General features: G+C 38.9%; 1 protein-coding gene across 9 annotated transcripts in view; it reads right to left on the bottom strand.

Moving 5' to 3' along the window:
* The window catches only part of MLLT10 (MLLT10 histone lysine methyltransferase DOT1L cofactor), a 222,700-nt gene that overhangs the window by 73,336 nt on the left and 126,738 nt on the right, over positions 1-22,626 (bottom strand). For 4 of the 9 annotated variants that reach the window (XM_070432664.1, XM_070432655.1, XM_070432691.1 and 1 more), the window contains 4 exons: positions 13,238-13,490; positions 9,475-10,044; positions 1,207-1,251; positions 373-405 (listed from right to left, as the gene is read on the bottom strand). In XM_070432664.1, coding sequence (XP_070288765.1) covers positions 373-405; positions 1,207-1,251; positions 9,475-10,044; positions 13,238-13,490 — 901 coding nt within the window. The remainder of the gene's footprint in view (positions 1-372; positions 406-1,206; positions 1,252-9,474; positions 10,045-13,237; positions 13,491-22,626) is intronic. The other 5 variants (XM_070432672.1, XM_070432710.1, XM_070432682.1 and 2 more) reach the window with 5 other exon arrangements.

Below are 22,626 nucleotides of genomic sequence, written 5' to 3'. Positions count from 1 at the left end.
TTCAAGATGTGAAAGAAGCAGTAAATTCCTTATGCAGGTACTGATTACTAACTGTGCTGGCAAGAGAACTCAAAAGAACTACAAAACCTGTTTGTAAAAATAGAAAAGACCAGACTTTCATAAAGTTAGAACAACACTATTACATTCTGCCTCACAAAGAGACAATAAAAGCCAAACTGATGAACTACATTGACCTATTATCCTACTATAGGCAGTCTACAAAAAGTTTTCACTAAGGTGCTGAACAATTGACTCACTGCAGAGCCAGATTTCATCTCATCAATAGAACATGCAAGCTTTCAATCGAAATTCTCTGTAAAAGGCAACCTTAGTGATAAATGAACCACCAGAGAAGATTCTAATACAACTTACCATTGTGTATTGCATTCAGCAACTCTGAGAAAGCTTTTAAGTAAGGAAAAAAGGACTTCAGGTTAAGATCATTCTCAAACACACAAAAGAAATACATAGGCATAGACTGAATTGGTGTAATAAAATCTAGGTAAGTCTATCATGTATCGTTTGAATCATTAAAGCTCATTTTTTACATGGCATAAAGTTCTAAATATTAGATTTGTCAATATATTACCTACTAAATTTAAATGTTAGATATATTATCACATTTCCTTAGTAAAAAAATACATATGCAAAATTACTTTTATTTTATTTTGTTTTGCAAAATCACTTCTAAAAAGATACTTAGTAGTATGTAATGTTTTTCTTGTAAAAAGTGAGTACCTAGATGCAATTCTATATAGGTAAATCCACCTTTGGTCACACTTAACAATATTTATTATTTAAAAAAACTCATTTTATCATCTAACCTGATCAAACATGCTCATATCTTGGAATTCAGTGTAATAGTCTCAACAAATATAGCAGTCTAAGCAAGAAAGCTAACAATTGCCAATATACAAATATTGAAAAATATATTAACATCAAGATTGGTGACAGAAGTCACAATTCTGCAATGGAAACACCATATTGAAGGGCCAAACAGTAATTAAAATTTGTTCACAATTTGACTGTAATATGGATACTGAACAATGGACAAAGCAGCAATTAAGATCTCTGTATGAGAAAGAAATCTATTCAATTAAGAACAAATTGCATTTTGAAAATTAAAATTTAGAGGTTAATACACTAGAAAAAGCACTAGAGTAGGAGTCAAAAAGCCTGGGCTACCAACCCAGTTCGACAACTTACTAGTTGTTGGACAAGCTCCATCATGCCGATACTGCATGGAAATTTCTGTTGGGAGGGAGGGAGAAAGGAAATCAGCAAAGAAGTTGCCAGTGATTCAAGAGTAGAAAAAGAAACAGGCCAGAAAAAAAGGAAAACATTCACCTAAAAGTCTAGCTGAGAAAGGCAAACAGAACTATGGGAACAGAAATTATAAGCTAGTAATTGGGACATGAGGGAATATGTGTGTGCGTGGGTGGGCAAAGAATGAGGAAAAGACATAAAGGCTTACAAATGAATCTGCATAACAACTGTCTAAGTATAAATGGATTCACTACTAAAAGAAAGTGTAGTTATGCAATGTAATAAACTAATGTGTTTTATATAATTCACTAGATGTGAAGTTTATCGAAAACATTTAAATGCTGTGGTCAATTAGAAATTACAATTTAAGTATGAAAATTATTTAGTTTATATACGATCAGAAACCCATTATGATTTATAGAACAGTATAAAAATCATTAAACTACACTTCTTGTAACCTTTCATTTTTTGATGACGCTAATGAATGAGTAAGCCATTACTCTTATTCCTTTACTCCACCCAAATGAGAAGCAGACGTTGACATGAGGCAATAAAACACTGTTAAAACCAAAGCTGCTGAGAAAACGGGAAGTAATTTCTACATGACATTGGAAAGGCAAAAACAGTTGATAAAACCAGGACTAAGGTTGTGACTCACAAACCCTGCTAATCCTGGAAACAGCTGGTATTCCACTGTGGCTAACACTGTCGGCCAAATTCTTTTAAAGGAGGGATATCTAGAAATTCTCTGGATATTACAAAACCAAAAACATGACCTCTAGAAACCATGTGTACAACAGAACCTTTCAGGCAACCATCACTCACATGTCTACCCACATATATAACTCAGAGGTCGAGCCTAATCTTGGCCACACTCTGAATAACTTGAAATAAGACAAAGCAAGATAGAGCAAGCCAGCACTCACTTTCAATGACTGTAATATTAAAAGAACTTTATATTCGATGCTATTTTTTTTTAAATCAAACATTTAGCCCAGTTTAGTGTAAGTCCTATCCAGGGAACACTCAAAAATGAGACCTAGCAAGAGAATTTGACACTTCAATGCTTCATTAACAAATCCAATACAAGTGAGATTTAAAAGGGGAGTGAAGGCTACAGAAGAGACTGACATGGTACATTACAGAGAAATAGTAACTGGAATGGTACTGGAAAATAATCAAAGGACACTCAGAATAGCCAAAGAACTTTCTCAATTGGGCGGGGGGGGGGGGGGGGGGGGGGGGGGGGGGGGGGGGAGAGATGAAATATGGCTATTCTGGCCTTAGATCTAGTACTTTTGTAGAAAGGCAGGTTATAGGCCCAAATTTTCAACTCACCGAAGACCAAAACAAAATCAGGGAATTTTCCAAGAAAGCAAAGGCCAAGGTATATCCTGGTTTTAGTAGCATCCAATTTCCTATATGGTTTTCATTTATGACCCAATATAATCAAAGTATATGAAATCATGAACCTGAGTCATTAAGATAGGTTTGAATTATTCTCAATCATTAATCCACTTCTTGGTCTACTATACTGTATTAGTAACTCTACTCCTGTGAGTTTACTGAACTAATTTTGTATTTTTGTTTGTTTACAGAATCAGCCTATTCCTAATTAAAATATTTTACCAGGGAACGACTTCTCAGTTTCATTTTATAACCTAGGTAGATATGACATAAATAGGGACATATTTAACAAGAACCCTTTCATAGTTATATGGGCTCAAGTTAAACTTTCTTAACCTTCATACTTCAGTGTAAGTCAGAACAAACTTCTCTAGAAGTGATGTTTGCATTAATAACTTATCTCTGTGAAATCTTTAAGATTTTAACACAACCAAGAGTGCCTTTCCAGAATCTTTTTTTTGTAGCATTTATCACCACTAGAGAATTCCATCACTGAAATAGATTTCAAGTATCTTAACTTAGAAAGGTATGACATTATATTAAAGAACTAGAGACAACTTAAGATTTTTTAAAAACAGGAAACCGTATACGTTTAAAGACAGTAGCCAAAAGAAAAAACTTTCATGTTAAACCATCAACTCCTTATCATTTAATGAATACCAGATTTTCCTCAGAGAAAATAACAAGATGTTGCTTTTTGTGAAGAAAAATTGTTAACTTTCTTTGAGGGTGAGTACACAATGGAGTATATAGATATTGTATAATAAAACTGTACACCTAAAATTTATATAATGTTACTAACCGATGTTACCTCAATAAACGTTAGCTTTCACATTAGAAAATCATAAACTCTCATAATGTTGTTGAGATAAATAAGAAAAAGGAAAAAGACAAACACAACATGTCAACTCTTTCAAATGCTGTAGTAATTTTATTATTTTACTATTTTATTTTTTCAAATGCTGTAGTAATTTTCAATGTCTCAAAAGATTTAGTGCCTATTTGCTAGGATCTCAAAAGAATATTTGTAGGAAAGAAATCAAGCAAAAGCTTAAGATAGTTTATAAACCAAAACTTACAACCTTTAGTTATCTCTTAAACCACCACACTAATTTTCCATTTTGTGTAAGTCACTGTAAAATGGTAGTCATTTACCAGGATGTGCTTTAATTTATTATAACACAAATCTTACAGTTCAAAACCCCTGATCAGATAAGGAATTTACAGATGTTGTCTGGGTTTCTATTCTGATTGGATCTGGGGTTCCTAGAATAAACATCTTGCTGTGTACATTCTATTCTAATTTGAACATGTCTTAAGAGAATCACATTATAAGGATCTAATTTCTACTTCTGCTTTATATTCCAGTTGTGGTAAAACAGGAGAAATAACGACAACAGCAGCAGTAGTAACTGTTCTGCCTATTTACAAGGCAGTTCCAAGTATCAAATGAGGTAGTAAAGAGTTCTTTAGAGACTGCTGGGTGCTCTAAAATATAAGATACCAGTGGTGTCCCTCCGCCTGGCCTGCGGGGATCGGGGGGAAACCAGCTCTCTGATATCCCCCAAGGGGTCCTGGATTGCGAGAGGGCGCAGGCCAGGCTGAGGGACCCCACGGGTGCACAATCGGGGCCGGAGAGGGACCGCAGGAGGGTTCCAGGGCATGCTCGGCCTGTCTCGTCCAGTCCCGATCGGACAGACTCCATCTGCAAGCTAAACTACCAGTCGGAGCGTCTGCCCCCTGGTGGTCAGTGCACGTCATAACGACCAGTCGAACAGTTGGACACTTAGCATATTAGGCTTTTATTATATAGGACTAAAGGCCCAGTGCACAAAATTTGTGCACTCGGCCGGGGGGGGGGGGCAGGGGGGGAGTGTCTCAGCTCAGCCTGTGCCCTCTTACAGTCTGGGAGACCCACGATCAATCGCCTCAAAGAGGTAGGCCCCGCCCACCCGCTGCAGCACCACCACAGGATAGCCTGGGCCTCCCTATTTGGGGCAATCGATCGCACCACGCAGAGGGAGGCCCTGCCCACCCACCACAGCCTGCCAGTTGACAGCTTGGCCTCCCTCTTTGGGGCAATAGTGGAGCCCCCCAATTGATCGCCCCACCGGCCGATGGCCTGGGCCTCCCTCTGCAGGACGATCATGGGTGATGGCCGGGACCCCGACCAATCGCATCGTACCCGCCCTGGCCAGCCTGGCACCGCCCACTTGCCGCCCCCCCCCCCCCCCCCCAGCTGCCGCTGGTTGCCTCCCTCTACGGGGCAACTGGCAAGGCAATCAGGGGGCTCCCGCTGGCACCCGCCTTGGTTGGCCTGGGGCCTGCGAGCAGCTCCTGCGTTGAGCGTCTGCCCCCTGGTGGTCAGTGCGCTTTATAGCGACTGATTGTTCCACAGGTCATTCTGCCGTTCAGTCAATTTGCATATTAGGCTTTTATTATATAGGATTGCTATTATTATAAGCTGACAGAAGCAGTATCTTTTTTTCCCATTAACGAAATTCTTTTAATAGTAAGTTGCCAAAATTAAGTTCAGGATGTATATTCTGGAAAAAGACTACTAGCCTATTAAGTCTGATTTCTTCAGCCTGGCATTCAACTCTCCATAAACCCATTCTTTTTTTTCTTTTCTTTTGTTTTTTAGTTAAGTTCTTACTGATTTTAGAAAGAGAGGAAGGGAGAGGGATAGAGAGATAAAAATATCGATCGGCTATCTCCTGCGCATCCCCTACTGTGGATCGAGCCCACAACCTGAGAATCAACCAGTGACCTCTTGGTTCATGGGTTTATGCTCAGCCATTGAGCCACACTGGCCGGGCTAACCCCATTCATTCTAACCTACTGAATTATTACCTCCATCCCACAAACACACACATCTCATTTCTATTGGGTTTATCTTTCAAATATACCTACACTTTCTTTTTTGATAATATTGCTGGCCTTCTTTTTCTACCTACTCTGAAGTACAATCCAAATTGCATCTTCTCCACCCTAATTACATATCCTAAACTGGCCTGTAGTACTACATGAAAAGCTTTACAAATAATTAATTTCACTTGCAACCTAGTTATAAACACTTGGAAGGCAGTTACAAAATAACAGAATACTACTAACCACATGATATATTCTCAGCAATTACAGTAGCATTCTTTTTTTTTAAAAGATGCTTAACATTTATTAAACTCAAAGTACTGTGCTAGCAGTGAGCAGACAGTGGCAAACACAACAAACACAGCCCCTAGCCTCATGGAGCTAGGATTATAATGCATATGATAGTCTAACATCATAGCCAACAGCTACTTACAAAGGTCATTTTCATCATTACTAAATTATAAACCTGTCATTACAGAAAATAAATCTTTTTTTAAAGGAGACCATGAAAAACAATTCTTGATAACAAAGTAGTACACAGTATACACTTTCTCCTTCCTACTTATTTATATAGGGAGAAACTTTCCTACTTTTACAATTACTAAATGATTTCTGAATCTAAAATTAGTCCAAAGAAATTAATATTTTCATGCTTGCAACTACCGTTGTCAAAATTAATGGCTCAAATTCTCTCATTGATCCTGTTCCTTAAAGTATGATTGTCATGTATACTAGTGTGGTTTTAGACTCTCATCGGAAAACATCCCTTGAGCCCTGACCGGTTTGGCTCAGTGAATAGATAGAGCATTGGCCTGAGGACTGAAGGGTCCCAAGTTTGATTCCGGTCAAGGGCATGTACCTTGGTTGCGGGCACATCCCCAGTAGGGGGTGTGCAGGAAGCAGCTGATCAATGTTTCTCTCTCACTGATGTTTCTAACCCTATCCCTCTTCCTTCCTCTCTGTAAAAAATCAATAAAATATATTTTAAAAAAAGAAAACATCCATTGAATTTTATAACTGTCTGAAATCAAGGAAAATGCATAGCTCTATGACTTAGAGCTGTGAGAATTCTGTCTCAGTTTCTTCTTCCATATGATTAATAATACTTGATGCTTGTCAAGTGCTTAAGACAGTGTATAACATATATTAAAGTGTCAACAGCAGTTAGGAATTCTTAATTTATACCAAGAAAGCATAATTTCTAAATATTCATGGCATTTAACCAGCTTCTTCTAGGTAAGAACACACTTTTTAGTACTGAGTTTATCAATAAGAGAGTGCTCTGATCTAATCCTAAAACTTCATTAAAATGTATAAAATTAAAGAATATATTATCTTAAATAGCTTTAATGAATCTTATATTATAGCCTTAACTTTAACAAAACATACAAGTTTAAGAAACAACTTAGACACAAGTTTTAAGTTTTTTAAGCACAACTTTTAAGAAAAAAATCCTGGGAAATCTAAATTTGTCAGGAAATAATATTTATGGGAATTTCCATCCTAAATTTCTGTTTACCTAATGGTGAGGTAAAAGGAATACAAATTCATATTTTTCTCTCACAGATGTACCATAAAATTGCCCTCTGAAAGTAATCATTGTGTAAAGAATGCTATTTCCCATGCCTAAAACCTCCCTAAATATGTAACAGGTAGGAAAATACTTTTAGGCGTGTAAATCAATTATTTTAATTCCATTAAAGATATGTATTTCAAATGGCATCTAAATGCAATTTCTGAATTTCACTAGTTATCAGACTTGACTTCTATGTATAGGAAATCAGTGAGGTTCTCTTTTTCACAAAAGCAAACTTAGGCTTCATTTTCTTAGTTAAGTTATTCATCTGATTACTGTGCCTCTAGCTAAAAATAAATATATGAACTCAATTTTTTTTCTGAGTAAATTTATCTAAATTTACTTTTTGTGACAAAAGGCTAAAGCTAATTGCTAAGAAATCCTGATTTCAAATGTCAAATATGTCTCATGTTACATAAATAAAATATATATTCCAAGTGTACAATATCTTTAAATATTTTCATGAACTTATTTCTCAATGCAATTTATATATTTTTTCTGCCTTTGAAATAGTGATTCTCAGCCAAGGGAGATTTTTGTTCTCTACCCCGGGGGCGTGGGGGGAGGGAGAGAGACAGTTTTTGATTGGGGTTGGGGTTCTTGGGTGCTATAGGTATCTAGAGGGTAAGGCCTAGGGATCCTGATAAATATCCTACAATGCACAGGACAACATTGCACAACAAAAATCATCCTGATCAAAATGGCAATAGTGCCAACATGGAGAAACCCTGCTCTAGAACTACCCCTAATGCTACTAATGAAACAATCCTTCCATACTTTACACTCATTTCTAAAAAACAAAACAAAAACCACTTGTCAAACAAGTCTACCACAGGCACTGAAGCTAGCTAGCTATGAGAAACAGTTAGCCTGGTGTGTGACCTTAGGCAACTTATTTTACCTGTCTAACCCTTGGTTTTATCAGCTGTAAAACAGAGGCATTAATAGTTTTTACTTCATAAAACTATTGCGAAGATTATACAATAATTATAATGTACTGAACAGACCCTGGCATAAAACAAATGGTAGTTATAATTACTGTTTTTCACATTAAACCTTTAAACGTGCTCTTTTCTTCCTTAGAATATTTCGTAAGCTTGCTTACTGAAATTATCTGCACAGCTATAAAATTCCAATATTCTGTGTTTATAAAATATGCATGAACATTCATTAAATTATGTTTTTTCCCATACCATTTCCTACCATCCTCTCCATCAACTAATAGAACTGATAAAATCCATAATAGTTTATTTTAGCCAAAATCTCCTCATTTCTACAATCAGACATCTAAAACCAAAAGAAGGATGAGCTTTACAAGCAACCATTTAAAATCATTTACCTGAAATTCAAGATACAATTTAAAATATAAATGTGGACATTTAACGAATATCTAAAGTATAAAGTTTGTGTAAAAACATGAATCTTAAAAAAATTTTTAATTGAAAATAATAGTCATTTATTTCTCCCTAAATATGTAACAGGTAGAAAAACTGTTAAAGAAGCATCCCAATGGTGTGAATAACAACATACATAAATGCATTCATACTTTAGTAAAGATAATGGTAAAAAATGTTAAAAATACTGGAAAACAAAAAGAATATAAATCATTTCATATATTTCCTGAAAAGAAAGAGAATATAAATCATTTCATATATTTCCTGCTAAAATCCATAAATTAAAATCATTTATCCCTGATTGAAAAATATTCCAGATGGAGCAATTCAAGTAGAATTTGTGTGAGGAATTGTTGAGAAATGAAGGCTAAAATTTAGAGAAAGAAAGCTCAAAAGCAAATACCAATCAAAAATAGAGTGCAAAAACTGTCACACTGCAAATGTAAATTCTGAGTTGGCTTTTTAAAAAAAATGTTTTCACTGATTTGAGAAGGGGGAGACCATGGATGTCAGAGAGAAGCATCGATCTGCAGCCTTCTGCACCACCACCCCTCCCACCAAGGATTGAGCCACAGGTGCCTTGACCAGGAATTTAACCACCACCTTTGGATGCATGGGACAATGTTCAACCAACTGAGCTTCACCGGCTGAGTTGGTTTTAAAAACTCTGTGCAAGTGAAGCAAAAACAAAAATGGGAATTAATCCTAGGTGTTTCATAAAAAATAACCAATAAACTATTTAGCCTATACTTAATTAAGTAATGTCAGATTAGTGCCAAATGTCTTTTCCAAACACCAAATTGTCTAAGATCATAACACATTTTTTCATGAAGATAATCAAATGTCACTTAGCAACTCAAGTATTATCATAACAATAGTTTAAAATGAATTTACTTTTTGGGGTAATGAAAGAGTGATGGTGGTGGAAGTAAGGGAGAAAAACAATGGGCAAATCCCTACCTGAACCAACTGGAGATGAGCCAACACTAAGACTTTGTAAACTTCCATTCCTGAGCAATGTAGGAGATTTCTGAAGACTAGAGCTTGTTATACTTCCTGCAGCTGATGCTACAGATGATGTTGGTGAAGCAGAAGAAACTGAGAGATGAGAAACATTCTCTTGATTTTTGTTTCCTTTGGGTCTACCAGGTCCATGCTTACTTTGTTTATTTCCTTTTCTTTTCTTTTCCTTTACAGTTTCTTCTTCTATGCCAGAAGTTTGAGCCCGCTTATATCCTGCTGTAGGAAGGCTGGAATTACCCAAATCTCCAGGTGAATTTTCAAAGTTTTTAGGCTGTGAAATAACAGCCGAGGTCGAAGGGAGACCAATTATGGAACTAAAACTATTTACCCCCCCTTCCTGGCTTCCAGACTCTCCTTTATGTACATCTTTGGTTGATGATGACTGTTGGGAGTGAGTATAACTGTCATTACGTAGATCTGAGTCTGTAAAGCTCAAGAAATCCTGGGGAGACTGTACTGAACTTCCCGAAGATGATTTTACACTGCCTGGAGTTCCTGAAAAACTACCTGTAGTTAAAAAAAAAAAAAGGGGGGGGGGGGGGATAGGAAAAGAAAAAATTGGATGCAAAAGTTCCCATGAGCAATAGAAATGAAACAATCATCAAAAAGAGAGGGTAAAAAAAACCACTATAAAACTTAGGAGGACATCACTTATGTAACAAAGGTCGATTTTTAAAAGGGTTATTACTGAAAACAAGATTATCTATAAAATTATCTTTAAAAATACTTGTCATTTTATAGTCATTAAATTGAATTTTAAGCTATTACTTATACAACTACCAAGATATAAGTTGTGCTTTATTTAACCTACCTTTTACCATGGCAGCAATCCTCAATTCTTCCCCAACTATGTGTATACTTGAGGAAGAACTGATGAATAGCAAAGTCTCAAGGAGACTTTGATAAGACTATAAATGGACTCTGAATAGCTAAAGGAACTTCCTCTTTTTTAATTAGTAAAGATATGATTATAAATGTTTCCAACATACAAGAACCAAAAAACGTTTGTTAGGTTATAAGTTCTGAGTTTTAACTTCTAGATAATGTTGGTGAATGTTGTCATTTAGTTAAAGCTATCCCACCAAAACTCAGATTTAATCAAATAATAATAATCACATAGAACCTAATCTATATACCTTACATTCTCCCAGTCTACTTCCCATGGAGCTGCATAAAAAAAAGAAACCAGCCACTGACAATCTGCTATTGTTTTTCTGAAAGTAGTCATTGGAAAGGCTCCTCTCATGAATCTCTTTCACAACTGCTTATTCTTCCCATACTCTTTCAGCGGTTCTCAACCTGTGGGTTGTGACCCCTGAAAATACATCCTGCATATCAGATATTTACATTATGATTCTTAACAGTAGCAAAATTACAGTTATGAAGTAGCAACGAAAATAATTTTATGGTTGGGGGTCACAACAACATGAGGAACTGTATTAAAGGGTCACGGCATTAGGAAGGTTGAGAACCACTGCTTTAGATAAAGAACATTCGTAGTCCCACACCCCATTACAAGCTATAAGAGCCTCGGGTTCTTATTAACCTGACAGAAAAATAATATTGTTGAGATGAAACAACAGTTTGGTTCATCATCCCATGTCACCAAACACACTTGCCAAATAAAATACCCAGACTTAGTTGTGATCACATGTTTCATAAAACTAAACTCTGTCATATTTTATCTAATGGATTTAGAAACAAAAGCTCAAAATAAAGTGTTTATTAGAGTAGGAAGGAAATTCCAAGCTAAGTGTTAAATTTTATTGCAGAGCACATTCATAAGTAATCACACATAAATCCACCTAAATATTTACAGATATATTTTTTCTCGCGCACAAACATTTATTTTTAAAGTATCAAGGTTTTGATTTTTAAATTTTAGCTCTTCTGAAATGGCTTATTTTAAAAGAACATTAATAGTTTAAAATTTAACTCTTTCAAGACAGTATCTGTTTTATGCATTTATAAAAGTATTTGTTCCTATGTTAAGCATTTTCCTATGTTAAGCATGTCCATATAGAAAAGCATACATATTAAGAAGCTATCTACAGTTCATCAATGATTTGCTACTTAATTAGAAACTATAAAGAAGTTCTTCATTATCCATTCTGATCTGTCTTCATCTATCTTTTTTCTACACATTTTTGTTTTTACAGCTGGTGTTAAAAGCTTACTACACTATAGCAAATACTTTAAAATATTTAGTATACCCAATACTTTAAATGCATGTTTTCTAATATTCACATACTAACTGCAATGAAAAAAAATAAAACCAATTATTCTAAATATCCTATCTTTATATTTCAACTCTTAAAACTCTTACAGCCTATTACCTCAGATATAAAAACATAACATATTCGCTACCATATCTTAACAGAGGCGGGAAAAGACTCAATGTTATGAAACTTAAGAAAATGAGAGATTTCTTTTCTAAATGGATTGTACCTCAAAGACATTAAAAACTCAACAATACAATTTTAACAGTAGAAAATAAGGTCTTAATTGTACAGAACAGGTGACTGACTTCTGCTAATATCACATTTAAAATGTGAATGAAGTTACAGTAAAATTAGATTATTTTCCATAGTGGCATAAAAATAAAAAATATATAAACTTATTAAAATAAAACAGCAAATTTGGCATTTTATTTCTTTTCTATTTGTCTATTTTTTTTTTTGTATTGTAAGGCAAACAAAATATATATGGGACTTGAAGATCTTGAAGCCCAAAATAACTATTAGTTTAAAATATATATAGTTTTTAACAAGGTCTGCCGACTAAGCAATCTCTCTACATATATAAATTATATTTTGGTACATTTTAGATACAATTTTTATTATTATCAAAACCTTGAATGGAGTAAAGAAAAGGGCTATTTCCTCCTCCTCCCCTCACTTACTCCTAGGGAACAACGGGGAGCATTTACTATATACTTTACTAATATATTTATCTCACGCAGTTTTAACATTTCTCAAAAAAGTTATGTTCATGCTAAAAATTATACAAAGTTAACACTTAGAACACACGGCTAATGTAGTTTAAAGTTTAGATGCATTACTCTGTTCTCCATAAGAGGGTTGCCATGTAAAACTCAACATGCCCAGTTAATTTTAAATTTCAGTTAAACAACAAATTATTTTTCAACTGGGCATGCTGTAAATGTAGCAGCCTTGCCAAAAGATATGTAGGCTTAGCAAAATTCTACGTTAAACATCAAGCTTTAAAATAAATGCCTTCATAATCAACAACTACTATTTACCAAGAACTATTTAGATCCCTTAAAAAATTACCCAGCATTTGTTTACTTACTAAAAATATATCTTAACTATTTTAGTATATAATTAGGAAAGGTAAATAAAAACAATTTATAAAAAATAACTGGTCTATAGAGCAGAAAGGAAAACTCAAGCTTTTGTTTTTTCCTCCCCAGACTTAAAAACTTTACTTCATATCTATTTAAACATTAAAATTACAGTTCAACTTTGGAAGGACATGTCACAACATAAAAAGAAAGCAAAAATCCCAAAAACATTTAAACAAGGAACACTAGTTTGGGAAGTAATCTTACTACAGCAACTAATTATAAAATAATCTCCAATGACCCATTAGTTATAAATAAAAAATAAATTATTTTATAAAACTTAACTACTATTGATCATAAGAACAAATATTTTAACTAAAACATCATAATTTATACCTTGCTGGAAAGGACTAGCAGCTGACACAGCCGTTCCTGGATTTCTTCCACCAGGCTTTCTTCCCCTTTGACCTGAGCTGTGAGTTGAAGATTTCTTCCCTTTGCCCTCCGACCCTCTAGCCTCTGAAACATCTTTTCCACTAGTTGTATGTGCAGAAACCTCCTGGAAATTTGCATTTGTAAATCGTGCTGCAGTATCTTCCAAGCGCTTCAATGATCCAGATATAGAGTTGCTGCTAGTGCTCGTATAAGTCTAACATTTTCATTGGGAAAGGAAGTAAAAGGAAAAAAAATTATTATAATTTCACTATAGATAAAAAAAGATGGGACATTAACAATAACAAATAATTATTGGACTGGTAAGATAAACATTGGCAAGTTTCTGTTATAAAAATAAGTCAGTCCACCTAAGCCAATTATGTAAAAACAGCTATTTTAGAGTCTTTTATAAATATTATTTTTAAAAATGTAAATGACTTATATTATGGCTGTTTGAGCATCAAATTGCAGCAATCAGTAAAAGTACATATTAGACATTTTTATTCAGTTACACATAGTAAATAATATTGATGGTATTTGTTTCTCAAGCTACAGCATTCTCAACAAGAACATACTACTTCTTACACATGAAATTAAAATCAGCTTTATTGTTCAGCACAGGAAGGCAACAATTAGAAATGAGGTGCTACAAAGTGATTAGAGGAATATATCCATGAGATTATAAGGCTAAAGCTAGCACAGGCTAGACCAAGAATTTTAAAATTCAGGGGAAGGCTACTTTTCAAAAAGAAAGATTAAAGCCTTTGAAACAGAAATTATTTATTCCAAGTACTAAGGTGAGAAAACAGTTATATTTTGCAGTTAAGATTTTTAAAGCTTAAAAGTATTATTATACCCTAAAATTTATTCCCAATCATCCCGTTGATCTAGATATGTTAGGGAAAAGAGTAAAATAAAGATTTGCTTAAACAATTAGTTTCCACTTTTTTTTTTTTAATATATTTTATTGATTTTTCACAGAGAAGAAGGGAGAGAGATAGAGAGTTAGAAACATCGATGAGAGAGAAACATCGATCAGCTGCCTTCCGCACATCCCCCACTGGAGAGTGCCCGAAACCCAGGTACGTGCCCCTGACCGGAATCGAACCTGGGACCCCTCAATCCGCAGGCCGACGCTCTATCCACTGAGCCAAACCGGTTTCGGCATAGTTTCCACTTTTTAATAATCATTTTAATACAAGGCGTGTGGAAATAATAGCAAACTGAATGACTATGAAAATGGGAAAATGTATTATACCTGATGTACATTTTGGGAAATAATGGGAAAATCTATTACACCAAATGTTACATGTTTCAAAATGAAAGATGTGTAAGGTCCATAGGGTCAGGGATTTTTGCTGCTGTTAAATTCACTAAGTTCCTAGAATATAACCAGTCCTAAATTTCTGTTGAATAAATAAATTATTAAATATTTTTCTAATACATGTATCTGAAATCTCTGATGCAATACAAATGAAAAATCTAAAAACACACAAAACTGAAATTTCCCACATATAACCACCACTCAATACAAATGTCACATAAATCTGAAAAATGAGAAAGTGACAATAAAATCGAATTTCAAAATAGTTGGTATTTTTAGTAAAATCAATGTTCAGAAAAAAAATAAGAGAATACTTCAAATGTTTGAAAAACGAAATATTCCCCATTACTACTTTTCTGCTATCACTTCCTGGTGCTTCCCCACCCCACATCATTTCACTGCTGTAACAAATTTTCATCATCAAATACGAGACATTACCTCATAAAAATAAACTATAATCAGTATTTTAGCAAACTATAATCCATAAGTAAGAACAAAGAGTTCAATGTAAATTTCAGAAGAAAACACTCTCATTTAACAATGGTTAAACTTCACAGATTATTTCAGAAATATGAATGCATGCTGGGCAGATCACTTAGGAAACCATCCACTTCACTTCTTAAATAATTTTGCCAAGTAACGAAAGTTATTCCTGAGGTTCTCCATGCTACTCATATCTGACCCTAGTAAAGTTCAAAGTCATCTAAACAAAACAGTATTTCTTTATTCTTGTTTGTTACTTTCTCCATGCATAAAATAAGGAAAGGAGAGAAAACTGGGTGGAATAGCAAAATCAATATATTATATGCTTCCATCTAGCAATCTAAATTAGGATTGGTAAACTTTCCCATTCATTTTCCAGAATATCCTTGTTTACCCCTGGAGTAAATATTTATGCCCATAAATCTAATGAAAACATGACTTTTAGAAGAAATGGTATTACAAAGAAAGCAATGAATAAAAAGCAAATTTTAGTGACAAAAGTCCTATTAAATAAAACTTAACATTTTTAAAATTTATTTTTCAATTACAGTTGATATACAATATTATATTAGTTTCATGCATGCAACGTAGTGATTAGATAGTACTTATTATATACCTTATGACACAACATTTTATTTAAAAAAACTTTTAGCCTGACCAGTGTGGCTCTGTGGTTGAGCGTCAATCTATGAACCAGGGACATGCCAGGGGGTTGTGGACTCAATCCCCAGTGGGGGGGCATGCAGAAGGCACCGATCAATGATTCTCTTTCATCATTTAAGTTTCTATCTCTCTCTCCCTCTCTGAAATCAATAAAAATATTTTTAAATAAAAAATTTTAAAAATTTTAAATTTCAAATGATATCACAAATTTCTTTTTAATCCTTACCGAAGGATGTTTTTTAATGCCTTTTTAGAGAGAGAGAAAGGGAGAGAGAGAAGGAGAGACAGACAGACAGACAAAGAAAGAAACACTGATGGGTTGCCTCCCGTACTTGCCCAACCAGGGATGGAACATGCAACTTGCGTATGTGCCCTGACCAAGAATGGAACCCACAACCTTTTGGTGAATGGGGCGATGCTCCAAACAACTGACCCATCCTGCAAGAACTATCAAAGATTTCTTAAGCAAAACCAAAACAAAACAAAAAACCTTTAACATGGGAAAAATCTTAAATGATTTCTACTAAGTGAAAGAAACAAATCTGAAAGGGCTACATACAGTATAATTCCAATTATGTGATATTCTAGAAAAGGCAAAACTAGGGAGACAGTAAAAAGATCAGTGGTTCTCTTTTGTCTTGGTGGCAGAAGCAAGATGACGAAGGGGACAGCATTACTGGGCAAGCACCGCAACAAGAGGCACGCGTTGTGCTGCAGCGTCTGCTGTGGCTTAAAGGCCTACCACCTTCAGAAGTCCACCTGGAGCAAGTGCGGCTACCCGCCAAGCGCAAGAGGAAGTATAACTGGCCCAGCCAGTGTGGCTCAGTGGTAAAGCGTTGATCTATGAACCTGGAGGTCACGATTTGATTCCCGGTCAGGGCACATGCCCGGGTTTCAGGCTTAATCCCCAGTAGGGGCCGTGCAGGAGGCAGCTGATCAATGATTCTCTCTCATCATTGATGTTTCTATCTCTACCTCTCCCTTCTCTCTGAAATCAATAAAAACTTATTAAAAAAACAACAACCACCTTTGGCTGAGGAGTCTAACAGTTAAAAAAGCAAACTTAATTAAAAGAAAAAAAAAGGCTATATAAGTTTTACTCAAAGAAAGACCTCTACCTTAACTCCATGTTTGTAGGTTAACTTCGTATCTATACTAATAAAAGCCTATGTGGTTGTCATGCCCTCACGCTGTGATGCCCTGACGCTGTAACAATCCATCACCAGGAAGCTGCATGCGCAGCAGGGCATATACAGGTGGGCGGGGACTTGACACTGCATGTGCAGCGTGGAGGCGGGTCACGCAGCTCTGCACAGTGACGCCGGAAGTCCCACGGCTCCATGCAGTGCGGAGGCGGGTCCCGGTGGCTCCACACGGTGATGCCGGGGGTCCTGGTGGCTCTGCGCAGAGCCGCAGAGGCAGGACCCCCGGCTCTGGCCTACCTCTTTGGGGCAATCCATAGAGGAGCCCCAGATGCATGGGCAGGGCCTACCTCTTTGGGGAGATCGGTAGCAGGGCTCCTGCACTGTGAGAGGGCACAGGCCAGGCTGGGGAACCCCCCCCCCACCCCCGAGTGCACAAATTTTGTGCACTGGGCCTCTACTTTATTCCATAATATGCTTTTTTTTTTTAATATTTTAATAATTTTTATTTCTTAAAGTATTACAAAGAGTATTACATATGACTCCTTTTTTCCCTCCCTTGACATTCCCCCAGCCCCTACCCCCCGCCCCTCCCGCTCCGTGTCTTGTGTCCATTGGTTAATCTTATATGCATGCATATAAGTCCTTCAGTTGGTCTCTTAATCCCCCCCCCCCCAACCCTCCCCAGGCTTCCCACTGTAGTTTAACATTCTGTTCAATGTTGCTCTGCTTCTGTATCTACCCCTGTTCATCAGTCCATACTGGTCCCCTTTATTTGTCCCAACCTCACTGGAGTAATCTCAACCTCACCAGGGCCGTCTGAGCCTCACCAGTGCCGTTTCAACCTCACCGGGGCCGTCCCTACCTCACAGGGGCCATTTCAACCTCACCGGGGTCGTCCCTACCTCACGGGGGCCGTTTCAACCTCACCGGGGTCGTCCCTACCTCACGAGGGGCCGTTTCAACCTCACCGGGGTCGTCCCTACCACACCGGGGCCGTTTCAACCTGACCGGGGTTGTCCCTACCACACCGGGGCCGTTTCGACCTGACCGGGGCCGTCCCTACCTCACGGGGGCGGTTTCAACCTCACCGGGGTTGTCCCTACCACACCGGGGCCGTTTCGACCTGACCGGGGCCGTCCCTACCTCACGGGGGCCGTTTCAACCTCACCGGGGTCGTCCCTACCACACCGGGGCCGTTTCAACCTGACCGGGGTTGTCCCTACCACACCGGGGCCGTTTCGACCTGACCAGGGTCGTCCCTACCTCACGGGGGCCGTTTCAACCTCACCGGGGTCGTCCCTACCTCACGGGGGCCGTTTCAACCTCACCGGGGTCGTCCCTACCTCACGAGGGGCCGTTTCAACCTCACCGGGGTCGTCCCTACCACACCGGGGCCGTTTCAACCTGACCGGGGTTGTCCCTACCACACTGGGGCCGTTTCGACCTGACCAGGGTCGTCCCTACCTCACGGGGGCCGTTTCAACCTGACCGGGGTTGTCCCTACCACACCGGGGCCGTTTCGACCTGACCGGGGCCGTCCCTACCTCACGGGGGCCGTTTCAACCTCACCGGGGTCGTCCCTACCACACCGGGGCCGTTTCAACCTGACCGGGGTTGTCCCTACCACACCAGGGCCGTTTCGACCTGACCAGGGTCGTCCCTACCTCACGGGGGCCGTTTCAACCTCACCGGGGTCGTCCCTACCTCACGGGGGCCGTTTCAACCTCACCGGGGTCGTCCCCTACCTCACGAGGGGCCGTTTCAACCTCACCGGGGTCGTCCCTACCACACCGGGGCCGTTTCAACCTGACCGGGGTTGTCCCTACCACACTGGGGCCGTTTCGACCTGACCAGGGTCGTCCCTACCTCACGGGGGCCGTTTCAACCTCACCGGGGTCGTCCCTACCTCACGGGGACCCTTTCAACCTCACCGGGGTTGTCCCTACCACACCGGGGCTGTTTCAACCTGACCGGGGTCGTCCCTACCACACCGGGGCCGTTTCGACCTGACCAGGGTCGTCCCTACCTCACGGGGGCCGTTTCAACCTCACCGGGGTCGTCCCTACCTCACGGGGGCCCTTTCAACCTCACCGGGGTTGTCCCTACCACACCGGGGCTGTTTCAACCTGACCGGGGTTGTCCCTACCACACCAGGGCCGTTTCGATCTGACCAGGGTCGTCCCTACCACACCGGGGCCGTTTCGACCTGACCAGGGTCGTCCCTACCACACAGGGGCCGTTTCAACCTCACCGGGGTCGTCCCTACCTCACGGGGGCCGTTTGAACCTCACCGGGGTCGTCCCTACCACACCGGGGCTGTTTCAACCTGACTGGGGTTGTCCCTACCACACCGGGGCCGTTTCAACCTGACCGGGGTTGTCCCTACCACACCGGGGCCGTTTCGACCTGACCAGGGTCGTCCCTACCTCACGGGGGCCGTTTCAACCTCACCGGGGTCGTCCCTACCTCACGGGGGCCGTTTCAACCTCACCGGGGTTGTCCCTACCACACCGGGCTGTTTCAACCTGACTGGGGTCGTCCCTACCTCACGGGGGCCGTTTCAACCTCACCGGGGTCGTCCCTACCTCACGGGGGCCGTTTCAACCTCACCGGGGTTGTCCCTACCACACCGGGGCCGTTTCAACCTCACCGGGGCCATCCCGACCTCACCGGGGCCATCCCAGCCTTACCGGGGAAACAGGAAGTTTGGCCCTCTGTCCCCTGCCGGCGGCTCCCCACCAGACAAAATCTCCAGGCGTTCCTGGTGGTTGAACATCCAGCACTCCTGCCCTCCACCAAGTGCACAGACTGCCTGTCTGCTGTCCCCCAGCGCCCCACAAGAGACTGGGACCAGTGGGCATGTTTGTGCGCTTGCTGGTACAGCAGTTCCACAGTGCCGGCCGAGTCAGGCCCAGCCCTGGCCGGCCCCGGACCCGACTCTGCCCCCGGACTGCGTCCCTCCCAGATGCAAGGAGCTGAAATCTGCGGCCTGCTGGGATGGGCTCTGTACTTGGTGCCTCTGCACATCCTACTCAGTCTCAATGCGCTTCTTTCTATGCGAGGAGTTGAAATCTGCAGTTTGTTGGGTTGGGCTCTGTACTTGGTGTCACATCCTACTCAGTCTCAATGTTCTTTCTCTCCTTCCAATTGTAGAGCTTGCACTGGGCCAACTTTCCCATGGTTCTGTATGGTAGGTGTTTGTCTGATATTTGGTAGTTTCGATGTTGTTGTGTGAGGTAGCACGCACAGGTCTCTTCCTTATGCCGCCATCCTGGTTCTCCTGGGTCTGCTTCTTGAGTGTGTCTCCCATGGCTGCGAGCAGTTGAAGTCTGCAATTTGTTGGGATAGGCTGCAAAAGCGCAGGTGGGTCTTTTTTGTGCACCTGGCACAGCTCTGGTTTTGGTGCCTCCGTAGCTCCCACTCAGTCTCACTGCGCTTCTTTCTTTTCTTCCAGTTGTAGATCTCCCACTGGGCCAACTTCCCCATGGTTCTGAGTGGCGGTTGTTTACTTCATAGTTGATAGTTTCAATGATGCTGTGAGAGAGCAGCACACACAGGTCCGCTCCCTATGCCGCCATCTTGGTTCTTCCATAATATGCTTTTAATAATATGACACTGTGTAATGCCATTATAAACACACTAGAGGCCCGATGCACAAAATTCATGCAAGGGCCTTGGCCCTCGAAGCCCTGGCTTCATCTGTAAGGTCTTCGAGTCTAATTAGCTTATTACGCTTTTATTATTATAGATAACCAACTCAAAATCAAGAAGGTGTAGAAAGAAATAAAAGGAGATGGTAGTGGGGTAAGTCTAAAAGAGACACAATGAGCAAGCCTAACATCACCAATCTGTTGTTTCCTCAGTTTTACAACCTAAATATTCATAATATGGGCATCTCACTGCTCTGAAAGCAACTGTAGTGCTTAAAAACACACATTTTTTCATGTAAATTGGCCCATAAAATGCAAACTAACTATTTCAGCTGTTATTGAACTAAATAAAATATGGCTTTTTCTTTTTCTTTTCCACTGGAAATAAAACTGGATATCTGGTCATATTCATTCTCCAAAGAAGTGCATAAAGCCCTGGTCGATGTGCTCAGTGGTTAGTGTGTTAGCCAGAGCATGGAAGGGTTTCAGGTTCAATTCCTGGCCCTCCATGCAGGAGAAGGCCAATCCATGTGTCTCTTTCACATTGATGTTTTGTATTTCTTTCTTTTTCTCCCTCTCCCTCTCGACCTCACTTCCTTCCACTTTCTAAAAGGATCAATGGAAGAAATGTCCTCAGGTGAGGATTAATACACACAAAAAAGAAGTGCATAAATACTTTGGTCTACATTGAAATTTACAAGCAACTTAATGAATTCTTTAAAATAGACATTTAGAATATGAATCGTTTTTGTTTTATGGCTAACTACAATTATTAGTCCTCAAGATAAGATTCAATGCCGATATACTATTAATTAGAAACAAAAAAATGTTTCCTACCTCAAACAAAAATTTTAAATTACACTCAAAATTCAACAGCGATTCTGTAATAGGTAACCAAAGAAATAGCAGTTTGTTTACTATGCCCTTACAGTACTCTACAAGACTCTGTAATCATATTTGGGAGAAGAAAACAGAGGGAAGAGCAACAACCATGATGAAACATAATGCTGATTTTATAAAATGATGTCTATTCAAGTGTCTCATAAAGGCCACAAATTTTTCACTAATCCAACTATAAGAACAGAGCACATAAACTATCACACATGAAGTCTGCTGAAAAAGAAAACTTTAAGAAGGTGGGAGGGGGTAGAGAGAGATGGGAGGGCCCCATAAGCTGTTGAACAGCCTACTTCACATGCTATTGGAATACAAAAAGAAGAGTGGGATTTTGAGGGGGGGGGGGATAGCAGGAAATTTCCAAAATTTGGTGAAAACTATAAACCTACAGATCAACTAACCTCAAGCACAAGAAACATGAAGAAAACTCCATGAATGTACATCATAATCAAACTACTTATCACTATAAACCAATAATAAAGAAAAAATAATAAACACAGTCAGGGGGTTAAAGTTTTTAAAAAGATGCCTTATATGCTAAGAAAGAGAGATAAGGATGAAAACAAATTTCTCATAAAAACAATGTATGCTACAAAACAGAAGAGAAAATCTTTAAAGTACTAAAAAACAAATAAACAAAAACCAAATTATTAACCTAGAATTCTATAGTGAATAATGTAACTTTTTAAAAATATATTTTTATTGATTTCAGAGAGGAAGGCAGAGGGGGAGAGAGAGAGAAACATCAATGATGAGAGAGAATCATTGATCGGTTGCCTCCAGCACTCCCCATATTGGGGATTGAGCCTGCAACCCGGGCAATGTGCCCTGACCAGGGATCGAACCATGACCTCCTGGTTCATAGGTTGATGCTCAACCACTAAGCCACGCTGGCCAGGCTTTCAAAAAACAAAAGCAAAATAATTGTTTCTCAGATTAAAAAAAAAAAAAAAAAAAAATGCCAAAAGAACTAATCACCAACAGATCAACACTAGAATAAATGCTAAAGATTGTCTTTTAGAACAATCAACAAAGGAAATGTGGATCTATTACAAAGTAATTAAAGCACTAGAAACAATAATTACAAGAGTAAATATAAAGACTTTTAAATTAAATATCTTTATAAGTTAACTGATAACTAGATGAAAAAATACTAATTTTGATGTTTATAAAATAGGCAAAATTTTT

Source organism: Myotis yumanensis, unplaced genomic scaffold (assembly GCF_028538775.1).
Source record: "Myotis yumanensis isolate MYYU_CA2020_CCGP unplaced genomic scaffold, mMyoYum1.0.hap1 SCAF_1, whole genome shotgun sequence".
In the NCBI taxonomy this organism is placed as follows: Eukaryota; Metazoa; Chordata; class Mammalia; order Chiroptera; family Vespertilionidae; genus Myotis; species Myotis yumanensis.
The sequence above is the reverse complement of the archived record's forward strand: the minus strand, read 5'-3'. Positions and strand labels throughout refer to the sequence as shown.